The following is a 21,078-nucleotide window of genomic DNA, read 5'->3' as shown; positions in this document are numbered from 1 at the left end:
ACTCCACTTTCCAAGGACCTATGAACCTGCACTCTAAGGTCTCTTTGTTCAGCAACACTGCCTAGGGCCTTACTATTGCTTATTCTAATATTTTTATTCATTCCTGGAATGTGGATGCTTCTTGTTAGGCCATCTTTTTTATTGCACCCCCCCGTTATCATGAAGATGATGGCTGGGAGCTGTTGTCTTGTAGTTCTTAGCAGGGTATACATTAAGTGGCGGGTTACTTTCTGCAAGATTCCTAGCATCTGAGCAGTTCTTGTGTCCACAGTATAGATGTGGATATAAAGCAACAGATTTAACAGACATTTTATTTGTGCAAAACATGACTCTGGTAAAGTGTCTTTCACTGGCTGATGTCTGGAACCATATGATTATAAGACAAAATAGCAAATTTTCCCTGACTTAATTTCCCTTTTGATGGGGTCTGTTCAGTTGCTCTTTATTCCATTTTCCTGAAACTTTCGTAGCTCATTTCCATAGGTTCATGGGGACAAATAGAAGAGCTTTCACAAGTACTTAACTCTCTACCCCAACTGTCTAACAGGGAAGCATACTGACATAACTGGGAGCCCAATATATAAATAATGAAAGCAAAATAATTGTAGTGTTCATTGCAAATTAAGCAAACAACAATCAGGCTAAATATTTAAACTTAATTCAATTTGAAAATTCATCATGGCGTTAAATTCTCTTAGAAGAGAGGTAACGTATTTTATTCTCTAATGGCTATGTAAAATAGTATTTTTCACAAAAACCTAAAGTCAATTTAAATAATTTCCATAGGTAGGTTGTAGATTAATATAGTAATAAAAGAACTTTTTCATGGATTTAAAATACATGACAGTAGCTACAGATTAATATATGGAGATCATGTAGCATGTTATAGTGCCCGGATCTGTGAGCCAGAGATTCCAGATTTGAATTCCTCTTCAAGACTTGCCAGCTATTTAAGATAAGCTCATAATGTAGTCAATCAGATTGATTATTAGCCTGTAATTATCATCCAATAAAGCTGATGGTAGGCAGTATAAGTGAGTGTATTTCCTAGTCAACCATTCAGTAAAAGGAATTGGAAAGTCACTCCAGTACCTTGCCATAAGTAGAGACTATTCCAAAGGAAACCCACAGCCCAATCCTTAGGAACAAGGAGAAAGAAAAGACGGATATGTTTTTGCAAATAACTTGTTAAACTGTTTCGTTCAGTCAGTTATAAGGCAAGGTGCAAGTCCAAACATCAGCAGATAGTACTTTGTGTTAGACTAAAAAATGGCATAATGATATCCATGAGTTGGCAAGAAATCATCTAGCTAAAGCAAACATTAGTAATGACAAACCACCAATGAGGCAGACTGCTCAGCAGTGGTATACTGATTGCTGTCACCATCATAGGAGAGTTTATGTGAAATTGATCATGTTTAAACTAAAAATAAGATAAAGAGCAGCAATATAATTAACAGTAAGTTGGTTCTGATGGCTTTTTTAAAAAATTGTAGTACACTGATGCCCTATTGAAAATAATTATCTCTTTCTCTCAGGTTGGCAGATGTTACAATAACACTGGATGGCATTCAGAAGGGACTACAAATCAATATTATTTCACTGGCAGCAAGACATTCTGTGCCATGAAAGTCACCATAAAAAGTTCATTCTTTCTTTCTAATGGCTGACGATTCATCAGTTCGACAATCATAAATTTTGTTTTCATTTGGAGACTTCCGCATTCATGTAGCTCATCATTAAATAGATTTACATGATATATTATCAATAAAACTGGCAAAATAAAATTGGTGTTCCACAACAAATTTCATGTTTAATTTTTTTGTTGTTGCAATTTCTTATCTAAACACTAACGAGTAATAATGATAGTTAAAATTAATTCATTATTTTCAAAACAGTTCATTTTCCTGTGAAGCTCCAGTTAAAGTTTGCTGATTGTCTGACATTGAGCTACAAGACTCAGAATTTGCTTAGATGCCTCAATCTGTCTTGTTCTCAAATATTGGGCACTATTTCGATTGGCATCTTCGAGGAAGTATCGATAGTTTGCCATAATTCCAAAGGATGATGAAAGACCACGAGGACTTGTGTCAGCCAGCCAGTTTATTCGCCATATCACAGCACCATTTTGAAGATGAAAGTTAGCTACTGGATCAAGGGCACCCCCTCGATGTTTTTCTCCATATAGGTACCAGGCACAAAGTCGCATAAATGGTGTCTCAAGAATTCGAACTAATTTGTCAGACTTCACCCATTCATTGTTAGAAAGTAAATGCTGAAGTTTTTCTAACATAGGTCCTTCAATGATGTCCTGGATTTCTTTGTATTCAAGTTCTGTAAAGATCTGGTTCAATTTCCCTTCCTTGATTTTGAAACTGAGGGTTCCACGCAGCCACTTCGTGAAGTCGGGAATAGGGGACAGACTGGAGAATTGGCTCATATGAGGAAACTCAATCTGTAGATCACAGACAAAAAAAAATGAATGTTATTGCTTTGCTTCACCAAGTCTGTTCTGCTATTCTATTCAACATTGTGAAAAGAAATTAGACCACGGTGCTATATGTAAGTTTCGAAACAAAATGTTTCTTAATGGAAAAATGTTCTTGCTATCTAATTTCTTATATTGAACTGCAGAACATTCAAATAGTAAAACTGGGTACATTATTATTCTGAAACAGACAATATTCTCAATGGATGTGCTTCTTCTCAGAATTAGCTCAAAACTTGTTCAAGTTCCAACATTTGTAAACTGAGAAGTGAATTTTGTGGATTTTTCCAATGTTGCAATTTACTAAAAAGATGTGGACATTAACTGAGCAAAGTAGTCAGTGATACACGTTTGGAAATCATGCTTTATAATATTAATAACAAATATGGAATAATGACTGCAAAGGGACATCATAAGAACAAGTCTTTTATCTATATTGGGTAAAACCAAGGACTGCAGATGCTGGAAACCAGAGTCTAGATTAGAGTGGTGCTGGAAAAGGTCAGGTCAGGCAGCATCCAAGGAGCAGGAAAATCGACGTTTCGGGCAAAAGCCCTTCATTCCTGAATACAACATTAAAGTGTTTTTTTTAGCAGCAGGATAAAATGCAACTGTAACACTCTTAAGTGCACTATGAGTACTGTATACAGATTTATTCCCTACTTATTTCTCATCTGTGTGAACTACAAGTGAGGACAAAATTAGTTAGGTGTTCGAAAATAATGGGACTCTACACAATATTTTTTTCTCGTATGCTTCCTTAACTGGAACTCTAAGATGTCCATATTTTTCATACATTTAAAATAGGTTATGGATTTATCAACTTTTTTTTGAAACAGAAAACTCACCAACTATCTTACTCTTCCTGCAGCAAGTGCCAGTCTGTCATTTCTCACCTACTGGGATCCTGCAAATACTTTCCCATCATAAACAAACAAACTAGTGCCAGACTGGACAGTATTATCGTATTATTCTGACGACAATAAAGAACTGTGGATGTATGTAACAACAATAGAAACAATACTGAAGACTTGTGAAACAGAAGCAAGTTGAATCACATGATGATTTATGCTACCTATCCCTTTAGCCTTCCAGTATATTAAATTAACATTTGCATTATCTGGCACTTCACAGACCAGGATGCATCACCAACAGGCAACTCCAACTACCCACCACCCCACTGAAGAACAACTGTGTACTTCATTAATTGGACACTATACGGACAATAACCAGCAACTGAGGGTGGGCATGATGGCAAAACAAGCTTCAGCTGACTATTCTTAGGATTAATAACAGCACAGCCAAATCAACAAATACTCTTTATTGTGCTCACTTGCTGTTACAGTACTCACTCAGCCTTGCTTTTGATCTCAAACAGCATGCATGGCTCCCCTGGTCAATTAATGTGTTAGGATTCAAATGACTGAATGGTGCCTGGTTACTATGCAAGTCAGTATTGCTTCAATTAACCAGAATTCTCACTTTACTGTGTGCTCTTCAAACAGTGTGCCACATAATGTAAATTTTACTGTATGCCTCAATCAAAGTGTGAGCTAGTGACATTCCAACAGGTTTCTGCCAATGTTAAAAATCATGATTTTTTTTTTGCTTTGCATGTGTGGAGCTTCTTTCTTCATTTCAACATTACTTCATTCCCAACAATCTCCACATAACAGACACCTGAGATGAGGAATGAAACATTACATAAGATTGCTCTCTCCTTAGAAAAAGACAAGTGATGGTGGTTTAACCCAAGGGTCATTATGTCTCAGGCAAAGGGCGAGATTGAGAAGGCGGGGCCTTCATGATAACCTCAGCTAGTACAGAAATGCAACCTGTGCTGTTGGGATTGCTCTGCATTGCAAACCACTATCCAACCAACTAAGCTAATTGATTCTCCGTGGAAAATAATGGGTGCATGTTGGCACACTATTGATAATTTTACACTCATGAGCTGGTGATCCTTTAGAACAGCCACATTTAAGTAGTTTATCTACATTCTTAGAAAAGTTGCGTTCCATTTTCTTTTAATCTTCTAGCCTAAAGCAAAGTTGACTAAATAAGAACAGGTAAAACACAGATTTGCTTCAAGGTTTTTCAGCAATGGGGATGGCAAAATGTGTCTCTGCCTTTTGAGGTAAAATAAACCCCAGAGTTGTGATTATGCAAGGGCAATGACTGCGTTGAAATGGGAGACGTGTTTGTAATATTAATGTCCTGTTACATTAAAGGTCAACAAGGAAATTCAGCAAAATCTCCTTACCACGGATAGGTGCTGCAGATTGATGGGAGAAATATTGGGAATAAGATTTACATTAATTACATCACAAAAAATCAATCAACACATTGATTATATAATCTTATTAAAAAAACATTAGTTATGTGGTAAAGCTGCACTGAGATACAGTATCAACCCGAAGAGATGCAAATTTGAATGTACTGCAAGTCATAGCACTTTTACATATCCTGGGCAGATTGTGGGTTTGACGGTGGGGATTTTAATTTGTTGGGAGGTGGTGGGAAGGGGCCTGATTTGAAGACCATTTCCTCTCTTTTGCTATCAATTTTCCCCTTTTGCCAATTCTCATGAATGACATCCACCCTGCCTCCACACTCTTCTCGGAGAAAGCGAGGACTGCAAATGCTGGAGATCAGAGCTGAAAATGTGTTGCTGGAAAAGCGCAGGAAAGGTTCCTGAAGAAGGGCTCATGCCCGAAACGTCGATTCTCCTGCTCCTTGGATGCTGCCTGACCTGCTGCGCTTTTCCAGCAACACATTTTCAGCTCCATACCCTTCTCTCCTACCATCTTCAACGTCAGCCCGAGACTCACTAATCCTAGGATTCTGGTGAGTGTCATACCAGCAGTCATTACTTCACAGTTGCAAAAAGCTGCCAGCCTCTGATCCTGAGCAAAGCGCACAGAAGTGCTGCTAAGTGCCCCTTGCTCTTGCTGGTTCTGTAGCTAATAGATAGGACCTCTATAAATACCATCCTTTATTACAGAATAACAATTTATAAATGATGGACAAAATTCTATCAATTAATTTCCTACTTTAAATGTAATCATGTCGTAGATGAAACAAAGCTTCTCATTGATACTGGAGCTGCAGATATTCAGCCAACCAGGGAGTATTTCATTGCATGCCTGATTTGTTCTTTACAACAGCTCGAGAGGCTTTGGGGGTTCAAGAGGTGTGTTACTCACTGCAAGATTCCTGGCCCTTTCAGCCACTGTTTATATAACTAGTCCGGTTTAGCTTCTGGTCAAAGGTAACTCCAAGGATGTTGAAAGGGGTGGATTCAGTGATGGCAATACTTAAAATTGGTCAATAAATGCTTACCTAGCCAGCCTCATGCATATCATGACTGAATTTTTAAAAATGCCCTATCTCAAAATGTGATTCTTTTTAAAAGACAAAATAACTGCAGGTGTAAATATTGTGACTTGCTGCCAAAAAAAATTGGAGAGTGACTAATGGGATGTGATAACTAAAGATGGTAATGAATTTTAAACAGAGTAACTAATCATTGCTTGTGAGTACAAAGAAATCAAACAGTAGACAACTGCTCTGTTCAATAGCAAGCCACCCCTGCAGATTACACCCAAACCTGCAGATACATTGTGTTTTTCCCTTTGAAAAGGACTAGGTTAAAAAAAAAAAGCTGTTTCAACTCTATAGAAGGGTATTGTTGGGACTGAATATTCTTGTATGCTGCAATCTGGGTTCAATTGTTAGACTGCTATGATGATCGCACTAGGAGGACCATCCTTCAGACACCCCTGTGCTGCAGGTAAAGGAACATGTACCTGCACTCAAGAGTGCTGCAAACCAGAAGGTTGCAGGATTCCCAAGGGGAAAATGAAGTGTTGTTCTTCCAGGTTGCACTGAGCTTCACTGGAGCAATGTAGCAAGCCCACGACTGAGATGCTGACCAGGGACACAATTCAGCCACCATAAAACATATATTCTCCACCCTTCACTTGTCAGACTTCCACGGGAACTGCTCCCTCCAGGACACACTGATCCATTCCTCCTCCTCTCCCAACCTCTACGCACACCCTCAAAGCACCGTCCCATGCAATTGTAAAAGGTGTAACACCTGCCTTTCTACTTTCTCGCTCCTCACTATCAAAGGTCCCAGACACACCTTCCAAGTGAAGCAGTGATTTATTTGCACTTCACTCAATTTAGCCCCATCTATTTGCTGCTCACAATGTTGTCTGGTCGATGGAGCGCAGACTGAGATCGTTTTGTAAAACACCTATACATTGTCATCAAAAATTACTGAGCTTCCAGTCGCCTGCCATTTCAACACATCACCAGGTTTCCTGGTCAACATCTCTGTCTCAGGCATGCTGCAGTGCTCCAGAGAAACTCAGTGCAAGCTGGAATAACACCTCATTTTCCACTTGGGAACTCCATAGCCTTTTGGACTCAATGTCAGGTTCAATGATTTTGATCACCACCTCCCATGTCCTTACCCAAACCCCAAACGTTGTCATTACATGGGCTGCTACCACAAACTGCCTATTGTCAACCACTAATAGTGCCCATTAGCAGCTATTCATTCTCCTGGGCTAACCTTTACCCATTCCTTTGTCTGCCCAACTGGTTCTCTCTCTGGGCTCCATCTCCACTTATCATTTGCATCTTCCGCCTCTCCCCACCCCTTCTTTAGCAATATACACCAAGCATATCCTCATTATAATCAGTTTTGAAGGAGGATCATTGAATCTGAAATATTAATTCTGCTTTCTCTCCACAGATGCGGTCAGACATGAGTTTTTCCAACAATTTCTGTTTTTGAGTATTGAGTTGTACGTACTGAATAAGCACAAATAGAAAGGTGAACAGTCTGCGATAATCTCGATGATTGCTCATTTGTTATTTCTGCACTCAAATTCAAAATTATGATATGCAAATAAATAGTCTGGATGGAAGAATGAGCAAAAACACACTGCACAGAACAAAGGAGGGACAATTTCATCTTCAACAAAGCAATCATTTACAGTAAGTCTTCACGAATTTCAGACTTGGACTTTTCCAGTTTATGTTCTACTCAACGCACATGTCAACTATACCTAAAGCATTAACTTTGTCAGTGTTTTGCAACTTTACTTGCAAGCAATATTGTCAGAACAGATATAGTTTACAAAAATAACTTGTCAGTTTCTAGACCCTTAAAGAGAAAGGTTATGCCCAAAGTTCTTAAAATTAACAGTGAGCCAAAAAAAACAAATTCTAAGGCAGGTCAAATAGTTTGTCAAATAGGTGTTTTAAATGGAGGATTTATTGGACCGGAAAATGGAAACATTTAAGAGGGAAGTTCAAAAGTGGGACCTCGGCCATTTAAGGAAGAATCAGTAATCATGTCAAGAAAAAAAGGACTGAGTTGCATAAAACGGAGTGAAAACTGCAAAGAGTTTCAACCACTAGAACACAGCAAACAGAACTTAAAAATACAACAGAAGAGACTGCCAGATGTTCAATTCAGAAAAGCGAGCAATGTTCACAACATACACTAGATTTACAAAATTTATTAGTTAGTTAAACAAGAATACAACCTAAAAACTGAGGCTGAGGAAATAGTGCAGTAACAGCAGCAAAATTCTTAATGTAACTGAGATGTCAATCGTCCAGTTTAAGGTGGTGGAAATTAGCAGTGAGGTTGGTGATGCATGAAAGTTAACTGACAACATTATAATTTGAATGTCTATCAGCAGGTCCAGAATGTCAGAATTTAAATTCAAAGCTGATTAGCTTGCAAAACTCAAATACAAAGACTGTTCTTTCAACACATATCTAAAATTCAAGTCTACTGAATGAACCTTCACCTTGAATAAATAGAAACATTTTACTGTCATCACATATTGCCTCAATACCCCAATTTATTTTAATCAAATCGACTTTAGAAGAGTATTGTAACTCTGGCCCACCAAAAGCAATTAAAGGAATAATCCAAGCTTCAGGAAACCTCTTGTCTCTTATCCTAGACAACTTGTGTTAATTCAATTTGACTTTTTCAAACAAAGTAAGCTAATACGTCAATTTTTTTTCCTCCAAGTTTAAAAAAATGCTGTTGACTACCACCTTATTGGGAGGTCATTTAATATGAGTTGGAATTAAATCACAGCATTAAAGTGCCAACTGACTGAATTGTTTAGGGAGCTGGGAAAAGTGACTGGTTCGAGAAATTTGAAATGTCACAACAGTGAAAGACAAACTGCTTTTGTAAAACTTGGCAGCTTAACTGTGAACTTAAACCTTTGTGGTGTCAAATTGATGATAGCTTATTGCTGGCTGCTAATACAAGAAAAATTGTTTTCACACTTTCCTCATTATGATACAAACAAAATTAGTGGATTGCTTCAGTAAAACTAAGTGAACACAAAATAATAACAGCTGAGACTGGAATCAGTGACAAACAGTTTTAGATTAGATTACATTACAGTGTGGAAACAGGCCCTTCGGCCCAACAAGTCCACACCGACCCGCCGAAGCAAAACCCACCCATACCCCTACATTTACCCCTTACCTAACACTACGGGCAATTTAGCATGGCCAATTCACCTGACCCTGCACATCTTTGGACTGTGGGAGGAAACCGGAGCACCCGGAGGAAACCCACGCAGACACGGGGAGAACGTGCAAACTCCACACAGTCAGTCGCCTGAGGCGGGAATTGAACCCAGGTCTCAGGCGCTGTGAGGCAGCAGTGCTAACCACTGTGCCACCGTGCACAGTGCCGCCCACTTAATGTAGTCACCCAACTCCACCAGTTGGGTGACTACATTAAAGATTTTCATGGAAATAACTGAAAAAGACTATGTTTGAATCAAAACAAGTGGCACTGGACTCAACACGCTAACTCTGTTTTCCCTCCACACATTGTGCCAGACCTGCTCAGTTTCTCTGGCAATTTCTGTTCCTGCTTGTTTCAGAAGTGCAGCATCTGCAGTTCTTTGTTTTATTGAAGACTAGTCCCTTTCCCCACAACTAATGTGACAAACTGCACATACATGTCCTGTGAACAGCACCATGGAGAAATGATGAACAGAAACAATTTGGTAAAAACTTCTGGTTTAGATTTTAAAAACAAAAAAGAGAATAATGATCAAACATTTAAAAATGTGGACAGATGGTGCCAGTACAAGTTAATACTTGAAAAAAGCATTTAAGTTCTTTTTTAAAACATTTCCTATGACATGAATAATTTTTAGCAATAGTTAAGTTTTGACATTCTCTTAGCTCCAGATATTAACTTTTCAAAGTATCGTAGTGTAATGGCTCCTGGTACAACTGTATTCATTCATTGTCACTGGTCTCAGGTAGTAGGATGTTGCTAATTCCAGCCATTTTCGATACAAGTCCTTATGGTATTTATACTTGCTGTTACTAAGACATACCTGAAGCTCTTTCACAACTCGTTTGATGAGGTAGGTTCCAAGCTCTACCCCCTGCAGTCCTCTCTGTGAAGAGCTGATGGAGTAAAAAATAGCTGTGGTGACCTTGTTCACATCCTCAGTCGTCTCCAGGGAAGGATCTTTTCGGACAATAGCCTATGCGAAACATCCAGTTAATTTTTTTTTTTAAAACCTACATTTAATTTGCAGTTCATTTTATAATCAGGTTTAGAAATATGTATTCAATCTTAAACAACAATTTATTGGCTAACAAAGCAGTTTTAATACACTCCTTCATGACGCCTATGACTGAATACAAATGCATTGAAACACTTTTTTAAAGCAGAATTTTATTTCTTCATTACTTAGAATGTAAGTAGAATACACACTAATTAGAATCATAATCAACTGTTTTACAAAAAAATGTTTCTCTCTTCTCTCAGTTAATATTCTCTAAATTGCAGGAGATTGGAAGAAATAGTACAAAAATCCAATTATATAAGCTTTGATACCAGCTGATGATACTACTGTATAAGTCAGATCCTAGAATGAAACATGGCATGGTAATTTTCTTTCTAAATTTAACTAGTTAACATGGTGGTTAGTTTGAGAAATAGTCATGAGGCTGTTAACAACAGATGTTTATTCCATTGTGAATGGGGAGCATTAACATTGGCCACTGAGTGTGGCTCAGCAGCACCACTACTGATCAAGAAGGTTGACTCCTAAAGAACAAAGGTGCTCAACTGGGTCTGTGGCAGGTGGTCAAGGCACCTGCAAAAGACCAAAACATACTCCCTCCACCAACTATTTCAGATGGATTTGTCCGTGACAGTTATTGGCAGAACTGACCACTACATAGGTCTTGTGGAGACAAAGTCCACTCTGTGCAATGACAATCCCTCCATGGTGATACGTAACAATACCACTGTGCTAAATAGAATAGATATCAAATGGGTTTTGCAATTCAAGCCTGGGCAGCCACGAGAGACTGTGTGCCATAATCAGTAGCGGACTAATCAAGCACAATCTGCAACTGCATATCCCAGTATATCACCCCTTGTACTATTACAATCAAGCCAGAGAAGCAACCATGAAAATTGAAGAATGCAGATAGCATACCAGGAGCAGAACATTACAAGTAGCAAGTGACAGATAAAACTAAATTGATTCCCCAACCAACAGATCACATTCAAGCTCTGTGTCCCACCATATCCAGATGAGCGTGATGATGGAATTAAACAAAGCATTGAAGGGAGTGGTTCCACAAACATCTCCCATCCTCAATAACAGTGGAGCCCAACATGTTAGTAAAACTGATAAGGCTGAAACATTTGCAACAATCTTCAGCCAAAAGTATCAATTTGTTAATTTAACTTGAACTGCACTGGAGGCCTGCAGTATCACAAATGTCAGTTTTCAGAAATGCCATGTGATGTCAAGAGCTGAAGGCACTAGGTACTGCAAGGACAATGGGTTCTGACAACTTTCCAGCAACAGTACTGAAGATCTACGCTTCCGAACTTGACACTCGTCTGGCTGATACAGATACTGGCATCAACTCAGCAATGCAGAAAATTACCCACATATGTCCTGTAAAAAAAAAGGACAAATCTATCTCAGTCAATTACAGTCCCATCAGTCACGCTTGATCATTAGTAAAGTAATGGAAGGTGTCAGCAGAAGTGCTATCAAGCAGCAGTTGCTTAGCAATAAACTGCTCATTAATGCTCAGTTTGAGCTCCACCAGGATTACTCAGTACTTTTAAGTTGCAAAACTCTCCTGGTATTTCAGCTGTATAGCAATGTTCAACTTGTATTCCAGAAGATATTTCTCAGAAGTACATTACTCATGTCTACTTGTTGTGTTATGGAAGCTAAAGCAAACATTTTTCCATTAGGTGCTCTTCTCTGAAGGGAAAAGAAAACAACACCTTGCCAGGTCAATCATGATTTTACTGCAATCCTTAAGTGATCATAAAGCTGTCACTTAAAAGTGTATTATACATTCCTCCTAAAAATAATTATCATTTTAACTGGTCATAAAACAGTACTAATAAATAAATTTACAGTTGCTTAAATAACTGAGTCATCAAAACCTGCTAAAATGAATCCAGTGGAGTTTGGAAGTCGACCAAGGATATATAATGAAATTCTGTTGAGTGGCTGTGTCAAAAACCGCTGTTGAGCTGATTTCATAGAGTGGTCTTGGAGTTCAGCTAAGCATTCATAATGGAATTGCATCAAACATTTACATAACAAAATCTCCAGAGCTAAAGACATTTAAATCTTTGATGCCTGTCATTTGCGTTGTTCTTGAAGGAGGGAAATAAATTTGTGAATAGTGCTTAAAAAAAATTAAATCACAGGGACTATTCACACAGACAAATCGGAATCACAGCACTTTATTTATTTCACGATATGAGTGCTGTTCAAGACAAAATGGAAATTCAATTCATTGGATAATGTAGTCTATGTATCTGAAACTTCACTCTCAACACTGGTCAATTTAATTATCATTTACTTTTTCATAACAAAGCCTTATCAATATTTTGTAAAGCATCACTAAGTTACAAACCATCTTTAACATATGTTACATCAAGACATCTGAACGTGGCAGCATGTTTTGAACTTCTAGATTAAGATTAGAAATCCCTGATGGTTCATGATTCCTCTGAAGTATCATGAACTATGTTCACCATCACAAGCCAGGTCAACTGGGTGTGCGAATTTCAGCATGTGTGAAATTCCCACCCTTGCAATAAAACTGGCAAGGCAGGAGTATTGTGTGTAGATTCACAATTTGTACTCTTACCCATGCCATGAACAATTACCAGCAATGGAAATTAGGGATGCGAATCTAGAAAAAGGTCCTCCTCATTTGTAATGCCAGCCCGCCCTCCATTACAAAGTGGAAAGAAGCATGAAACTCTGCTCTCTAGTGCCTGTCATCAATGAAGAGATAAATGCATCCTTGAGCCTAGTTGATGGAAATCTGATTTACAATAGCAATTTTTTGCCACTTTCTAAATGAACTCTACAAAAAGATTAATGCGTGTTCTCAGACGGTGTTTCTACATATTTGATTGCTCTCTCTCTCATCATAATGCAAATGCTAAAATTATTCTCACAGTAGAGGTGAACTGAGCACAGTTTTCAAATCATCGTTTTCATTTTGCTAAATGAAACAAAGAAAGTATGTTATCTCTCTCACGTGGTGAGCTGGACGGTTGTTACCAATTCAAATGTTTATGTTTTGTAAATGTTATATAAGAGGTTCGTTAGTTCAAAGCTAACCTTCTATCCCAAAACAAATTACTCTCTCGCTCAGCTTAATGTAATTTTCCTGCCTCTCATACTCAAGACACCTTTTCCTCACAGAATTCCCCAGCTCTTTTGCTGAAGTGTCATGGGATCATTGAAAGTGTCATTGGAAAGGTGGCACTTCCAACAGTGCAACAATCTCTCAGTGCTAGTCAGTTCCAATTTTTGCTCTTGGCCCTGAAGTGGGATATGAATTCACAAACCTCTGAATCAGATACAAGAGTGTTATCATTGAATTACAACCAAACTCAAGCAACACTTTTCCATGGCAAATTACTCATCAATGCTTTCTGAACATTTAACTAGAATATTTACATAAACTTAGTAAATATTAGATTTTAATTGATGTACATTGGAAGAAAATGCAATATAGTGAGCTTACCTGTATATTATTAGAGATGTTATCTGTCAGTGCCACATGTAGAACTATCAGAGGTTCCCTTGGCATAGCATTGTGAGTAAAAACATAGCACCTTCTATAAGGTCCAACTCGACGTTTAATATCTGCCCAGTTTCTGACAGGATGCACGGCTTCATACCTGAGAGAAATAAATGTGTTTAAACTATATTCGCTGGAGGACTGAAACTGAAATAAACCTTTCTATAGAAAGGATGTGAAATTAGAAAGGGTGCAGAAAAGATTTACAAGGATGTTCCTGGGACTAGAGGGTTAAGTTATAGGGAGAGGCTTAATAGGCTGGGACTTTTTCCCTGGAGTTTCAGACGCCCAGGGGTTTATAGAGGTTTATAAGGTCATGAAGGGCATGGATAGAATGAACAGCCAAGGTCTTTTGCATCAGGTGGGGGAGTCCAAACTAGAGGCCAAAGATTTAGGGTGAAAGGAGAAAGATTTACCAAGGAACTGAGGGGTACCTTTTCATGCAGAGGGTGGTACATGTATGGAATAAGCTGCCAGGTGAAGTGTTGAAGGTGGGTACAATGACAACATTTAAAAGGCATCTGGATGGGTATATGAATAGGAAGGGTTTAACGGCAAGAAGGATGGGGTTAGATTGGAATGGCACAGACAAGTTGGACCCAAGGGTCTGTTACTGAGCTGCATGACTCTGACTCTATAACATAAAAACAATTGTGCCCATGAAGTTCAAAAGGGCAACAATTAACTAGATCTCAAGAAACAAAAATGTTGTTCAGAAGGAAATAAAACAAATACTGCTCACTTAGATTTTGAGCACTGATACTTTATTAAGAATTCATTAAAAACAACTACAGAGATTGGAACTCTGATTGATTGAGCAATGGAACAAGTTAGAAATTCGCCCTAATCACAACAGATCAATCATTTTTAAAAAAACAACTCTAGGACCTAATTATAAATCACATAAGACCATAAGACATAGGAGTGGAAGGAAGGCCATTCGGCCCATCGAGTCCACTCCGCCATTCAATCATGGCTGATGGGCATTTCAACTCCACTTACCCGCATTCTCCCTGCAGCCCTTAATTCCTTGTGACATCAAGAATTTATCAAATCTCTGCCTCAAAGACATTTAGTGTCCCGGCCTCCACTGCACTCCGCGGCAATGAATTCCACAGGCCCACCACTCTCTGGCTGAAGAAATGTCTCCGCATTTCTGTTGTGAATTTACCCCCCAGGCTGTGTTCACGGGTCCTAGTCTCCTCGCCTAATGGAAACAATTTCTGAGTGTCCACCCTTTCCAAGCCATGTATTATCTTGTAAGTTTCGATTAGATCTCCCCTTAATCTTCTAAACTCCAATGAATACAATCCCAGGATCCTCAGCCGTTCCTCGTATGTTAGACCTACCATTCCAGGGATCATCATTGTGAATCTCCGCTGGACACGCTCCAGTGCCAGTATGTCCTTCCTGAGGTGTGGGGACCAAAACTGGACACAGTACTCCAAATGGGGCCTAACCAGAGCTTTATAAAGTCTCAGTAGCATAACGGTGCTTTTATATTCCAACCCTCTTGAGATAAATGACAACATTGCATTCGCTTTCTTAATCACGGACTCAACCTGCATGTTTACCTTTAGAGAATCCTCGACTAGCACTCCCAGATCCCTTTGTACTTTGGCTTTATGAAAGCTCTCGTACTCTATTTGCTGATGGGAGACATATCGTCTTAGTACATTTTCTGACAGGTCAGCATAGCATGTACACTGCATGTTAGCTGTAGCTGACCTGCAAGTAATTATTTTTCGTAAGTATTTTGCTGTGTCAAAATTAAAAAGTACAGAAAGTCAGAGGTATGTGGCTGTAATTAAATCTGGCTCACCTCCAAATATATTTAATTTGAAGCGTTGAAACACCAAGAAAATGGGACTCATTGCTTCGCTGTTTTAAGCAGTCAGCACAGGTACAATGGGATGAATGGCCTCCACTACTATGTATCATTTGATGATGAGTTTGGCCAGAAATTAGCTGACAATGAGCATTAAGTGAAATAATATCGTTAATTGAATTTGATTTTGGTGAGACTGATCACAAATTAACTTCTAAGTCTGCTGGCAAAGTTGAATTGCTGTAATAACTACTGCAAAAAGGTATTAAGAAACACTTACTCGCTAATTTTCTGCAGCAGATCACAAGAGGACTGCCAGGTGATACGCTCAAGGTTTAAGAATCCTATCGAAAACCAATCTGACAGCAGGGTCTTCAATATTCCATTCATTTCCTGAGATTCAACACAATGTCTGTAAATAAAAGTGACCACTTCAGAAGCTTAGAGCAATATTTATTTCTGATTAAACAATTCAGCAAAACCATGCAGACTGCCTTTAGGTGCCCTGTCATCTCCATTCTCATTATTCCTACAATAAACAGCATTCAAATGTAGTATTAATCGACCGTACAGTTTGACTAATGGTCCCCATAAGATGCCATTACAATACTATATAGAACTGCAACTAATGGAACACTCAGATATAAAAAATTGCATTTTTATTTGAATATGAACAGATTGCACTGCTTCTTTCTAAACCAATATTTTAGTCATAGCTGAATAGGCAAATTTAGACAAATGCGTCTGGTTCCATGAGATCTGTATTCAAGATAGATTTTATTCATAAACGTACAGACAATAGTGCAACTTATTTCAGGTAATGGCAATGTCCAGTGAAGCTGGTCGGAAAACACCTGTATGATAGAATCTTGGAAAACTCTACCAACTAGGAGATCAATGTGAATAAATCACAAACATGGATCCATATGAGAGAATTACAAGCAGATTAAAGAACAGCATTTCATCTTTTTTGCTTTATATATCTTCATGTACATAACTAGGAATTTTAAAGATGACCCAACCGGAAAATCAATATATTTAATTAAAACTATTCAATGATTTGCAGTTCCATATATAATATTCAAAGGCATTGCTGATAAACACAAATACTTACATTTATTTTGTGTTTTTCATGACTGCTAGACAGCTCAATGCACCTTAAAGTCAACAAAATACTCTTTGAAGTGCAGACTCTGTTGTCATACAAATAGGACACCTAATTTGCACTCAGTAAATGCTCCAAAACAGCAATGTGATAATGACTATATAAAATCTGTTTCTTGTCAGATTGAATAGTAAATACTGGCCATATAAATACTAATGAATAAATTCTGAAAATCAGATGGTAGCACATTCTTAATTTTTTCATGATAACCCTGTGCACATTATGTTAGCAATGTCTTCTGACCTATGAATGATCCCTTAAAGAGTTGCATTATGTAACAATTTTCGAGAAAGGATTATTAGCAAAGGGAATGCTCCAAGCAGAGTTGAATCAAATTTTATGAATCTAGATAATCTGTTTTAGGTTATGAATTGGACACTAAGTTCAAAGTAGAAATGTGAATATCCACCTCCACTCCCTGTGCAGCGACAACGCACCCCCTGGCACACAATCTCTGGCTATGCATCTGGTGTTGCTGCCGATATGCAAAACATCAGTAAAATAGTCTATAATTATATTACCTACTGAATGTAATTTCAGGATTACAGTATGTGTAATTTTGATAATTGCATAGTAGAAACTAAGATAATGCCAAAGCTTTCTCATCTGCTCAAAATCAGAGCTATATGTTGACCACACTATTGTCATGGATTAGTGGTGCTGGAAGAGCACAGCAGTTCAGGCAGCATCCAAGGAGCTTCGAAATCGACGTTTCGGGCAAAAGCCCTGATGAAGAGCTTTTGCTCGAAACGTCGATTTCGAAGCTCCTTGGATGCTGCCTGAACTGCTGTGCTCTTCCAGCACCACTAATCCAGAATCTGGTTTCCAGCATCTGCAGTCATTGTTTTTACCTATACTATTGTCACGTGTTTAGTGCACAAAACAATCTTTAAAAGCTCCTTTAAGGAGATTGAAGAAAAATATTTCATTTATTTCAAAACTTATAAGAGGTATAGTTGTGAAATTTATCAGTACTAGCTGAAAAGAAACAATAAAAATCTCTCACAAACAAAGAAAGAAATTTCTGGAAAAACCCAGCAGGTCTGGCAGCATCCGTGGAGAAAAAGCAGAGTTCATGTTTCAGGTCCAGTGAACCTTCTTCAGTTTTGAAGACTTGCAGAGATTTTCCAGCAATTTCTGTTTTCATTTCGGATTTCCAGCATCCAGAGTTTTGTTTTCAAATACAAATCCTTTGTTCTTAGACTGTGTTAGTTATAATTTCAGCAGAAGTGGATGTGAGAAATGTTTCTACATGAACTGGAGGGCATGTCTTATGAAGAAAGGTTTAGGGACCAGGGCTTTTCTCAATGGAGTGATGAAGGCTGAGAGGTGTCTTGATAGGAGGTGTACAAGATGTTGAGAGGAATAGATAGAGTGAATAGAAAAACACCTTTTACTACGGTGGAAATGTCTATCATGACTATGAGGGGGCATAATTTTCAGGTAATTGGAGGAAGGTTTAGAGAAGATGTCAGAGGTAAGTTCTTTACTCAGAGTGTTGGGTGCGTGGAATGCACTGCCAGCACTGCTAGTAGAGTCAGATACATTAGGGACATTTAAGCAACTCTTGGATAGGCTCAGAGAAGATAGTACAATGAAGGGTATGTAGGTTAGTCTGATCTTAAAGAGTTGGAAAAAGGCCGGCACAACATTGAGGGCCAAAGGACCAGTACTGGGCTGTGTTGTTCTTTGTTCTATATACCAATGTTTTTTAAAAAAGTCTGATAATACAATGATTAATTATAATCTGAACGAGTTACTTCCAACAATATACAGTTTCTCTGACAAATATCTATAATGATCTGGTGAGATTAAAAACGCTATGTGGTTTGGTTTCTTTTTGCAGAGTTTATTGACCTATTCAGTCTCACAGCTCTGATTCAACATCTTTTGCCACTGCTGTTTCCCATTGAAATGTGCCGCCTTGATCACAACCCCATCACCAAACCATCATCTCCCAGACCATCCACAACCTCATCACCTCTGGGGATCTCCCACCCACAGCCTCCAACCTCATTGTCCGTAAACCCTGCACTGCTCAATTCTACCTCATTCCTCAGATTCACAAATCTGACTGCCCCAGTTGACCCATTGTCTCAGCCTGCATCTGTCCCACCGAAATCATCTCTTCCTACCTTGACACCGTCCTGTCCCCTTTAGTCAAGGATCTCCCTACCTACATTCATGACACCACCCCTTCACCTCCTCCAAGATTTTCGTTTTCCCGGCCCCCAACATCTCATCTTCACCACGGACATCTAGTCCCTGTACACATCAATCCGCCACGACAAAGGTCTCCAAGCCCTCAGTTTCTTCCTCTAACGACCAGTACCTTTCCACCAACACCCGCATCCGCCTGGCTGAACTGGTCCTCACCCTCAACAGCTTCTCCTTCCAATCCTCCCACTTCCTCCAAACCAAAGGGATAGCCATGGGCCCCCGCACGGTACCCAGCTATGCCTGCCTCTTTGGCGGCTATGTGGAATAGTCCATCTTCTGCAGTTACACTGGCCTGTTCCTCCACTACATCGGTGCCGCCTCGTGCTCCTACGAGGAGGTTGAACAGTTTATCAACACCTCCCAGCCCGACCTCAAATTCACCTGGACCATCTCGGCAACCTCCTTTCCCTTCTTGGACCTCTCCGTCACAGTTTCTGGTAACCGACTAACCACAGACATATACTACAAGCCCACTGACTCTCACAGCTACCTAGACCACATCTCCTCTAAAACTGCCATCCCTTATTCCCAATTCCTCCACCTCCATTGCATCTGTTCCCTGGATGACCAATTCCATCTCAGAAAGTCCCAGATGGCCTCCTTCCTCCACGATCACATCTTCCCTTCCCTCGTGGTTGACGATGACCTGCAGCGCATCTCCTCCACTTCATGCACCACCGCCCTTGAATCCCACCCCTCCCAACACAACAAGGACAGAACCCCCCCCCCCCGTTCTCACTTCAACCCACCAACCTCCGCATACAACGCGTCATCCACCACCACTTCCATCACCTCCAAATGGACCCTACCACAATAGATATATTTCCCTCCCCACCTCATCAGTGTTCTGAAAAGACCACTCCTTCCACGACTCCCTCGTCAGGTCCACATCCTCACCACCGCATACCTCACTCCTGGCACCTTTCTCTGCCACTGCAGGAAGTGCCAAAACCTACGCCCACACCACCTCCATCCAAGGTGCCAAGGGATCCTTCCACAATGGTAGAAGTGTAGGTGAATTTCTGATCAATGTCATCTACTGCATTTGTTGCACCCCCTGTTGTCTCCTCTACATCGGGGAGAAAGGACGTCTTCTTGCGGACACCCGCACCCACCAATCCCACCACCCCGTGGCTGAACACTTGAACTTCCCCTCCCACTTCATCAAGGACATGCAGGTCCTGGGCCGCTTCCACCACCAAACCATTACCAGGCGACGCCTTGAGGAGGAATGCCTCATATTCCACCTTGGGATCTTGCAACCACACAGGATAAATGTGGATTTCAACAGCTTCCTCACTTCCCCTCCCCGACATTATCTCAATCTCTAGCCTCCAACTTGGCACTGGTCCACCACTGCTCCCTCTGACCTATCACCTTTTCCCTCACCTTCATCCACCTACCTCCCTCCAACCCCATCCTCCTCCTATTTATCACTCAGCTCCGACTCACAAGCCTCATTCCTGATGAAGGATTTATGCCCGAAACATCGATTCTCCTGCTCCTCAGATGCTGCCTGACTTGCTGTGCTTTTCCAGCACCACACACTTGACTCTATCTCCAGCATCTGCAGTCCTCATTTTTCCTAATGTTCAAAGACCACCTGTTTTTTATAACCTTTACAACAGCATTAACAAACCATGACCTCTCTGTGCACTGCTATCAAATGACAAACTAGGTTACATGCTGAAGCCTAAGATTGGGGATTGAATGAACAATTATGAATTACAGAGCAGAATCCTATCATTGAACAACAGCAGACATTGATTTGTTTGGCGCATGTTGCAACGTCATCATACAAACACAACAATGCACAAGCATACTTATGAACCTTTTCTACATGGCAGGTGTGTCTAAGAACAGAGGACACAAATTTATGGTGAGGAGTATATGGTAAAAAATATCTAAGCAAAACATTTTTTTGGTAGAAATAGGGGATGCACTGTCTGAGATGATGGTAGTGGCAGATACTCTTCAAACATTTAAAAAGCAGCTGGATGAGCTCTTGAAATGCCAGGGCATTGCAGGTTGGTAAATGGGATCAGTATAGTTTGACGTTTGTTAGTTGGCATAGACATGTTGGGCCCATGGGCCTGTTTCTATGCCGAATGACTCTCTGACCTCAGTGCATGAGAGACTGAAACCAAAAGAGAAAATGCTGGAAAATCTCAGCAGGTCTGGCAGCATCTGTAAGGAAAGAAAAGAGCT

General features: G+C 39.7%; 1 protein-coding gene across 1 annotated transcript; it reads right to left on the bottom strand.

Moving 5' to 3' along the window:
* Positions 1 to 1,793: 1,793 nt before the first annotated feature.
* On the bottom strand, positions 1,794 to 19,329 carry mlycd (malonyl-CoA decarboxylase). The gene is made up of 5 exons (XM_043707510.1): positions 19,252 to 19,329; positions 15,766 to 15,926; positions 13,601 to 13,757; positions 9,898 to 10,050; positions 1,794 to 2,455 (listed from the first exon to the last, which is right to left on the bottom strand). Exons 1-5 carry the CDS (start codon positions 19,327 to 19,329, stop codon positions 1,922 to 1,924), a joined length of 1,083 nt encoding a protein of 360 aa, XP_043563445.1. The 3' UTR covers positions 1,794 to 1,921.
* Positions 19,330 to 21,078: the final 1,749 nt, after the last annotated feature.

The sequence above is a fragment of the Chiloscyllium plagiosum genome, chromosome 17, assembly GCF_004010195.1.
Source record: "Chiloscyllium plagiosum isolate BGI_BamShark_2017 chromosome 17, ASM401019v2, whole genome shotgun sequence".
Classification (NCBI taxonomy): domain Eukaryota; kingdom Metazoa; phylum Chordata; class Chondrichthyes; order Orectolobiformes; family Hemiscylliidae; genus Chiloscyllium; species Chiloscyllium plagiosum.
Note: the sequence above shows the minus strand (reverse complement) of the source record. Positions and strands in the feature narration are given on the sequence as shown.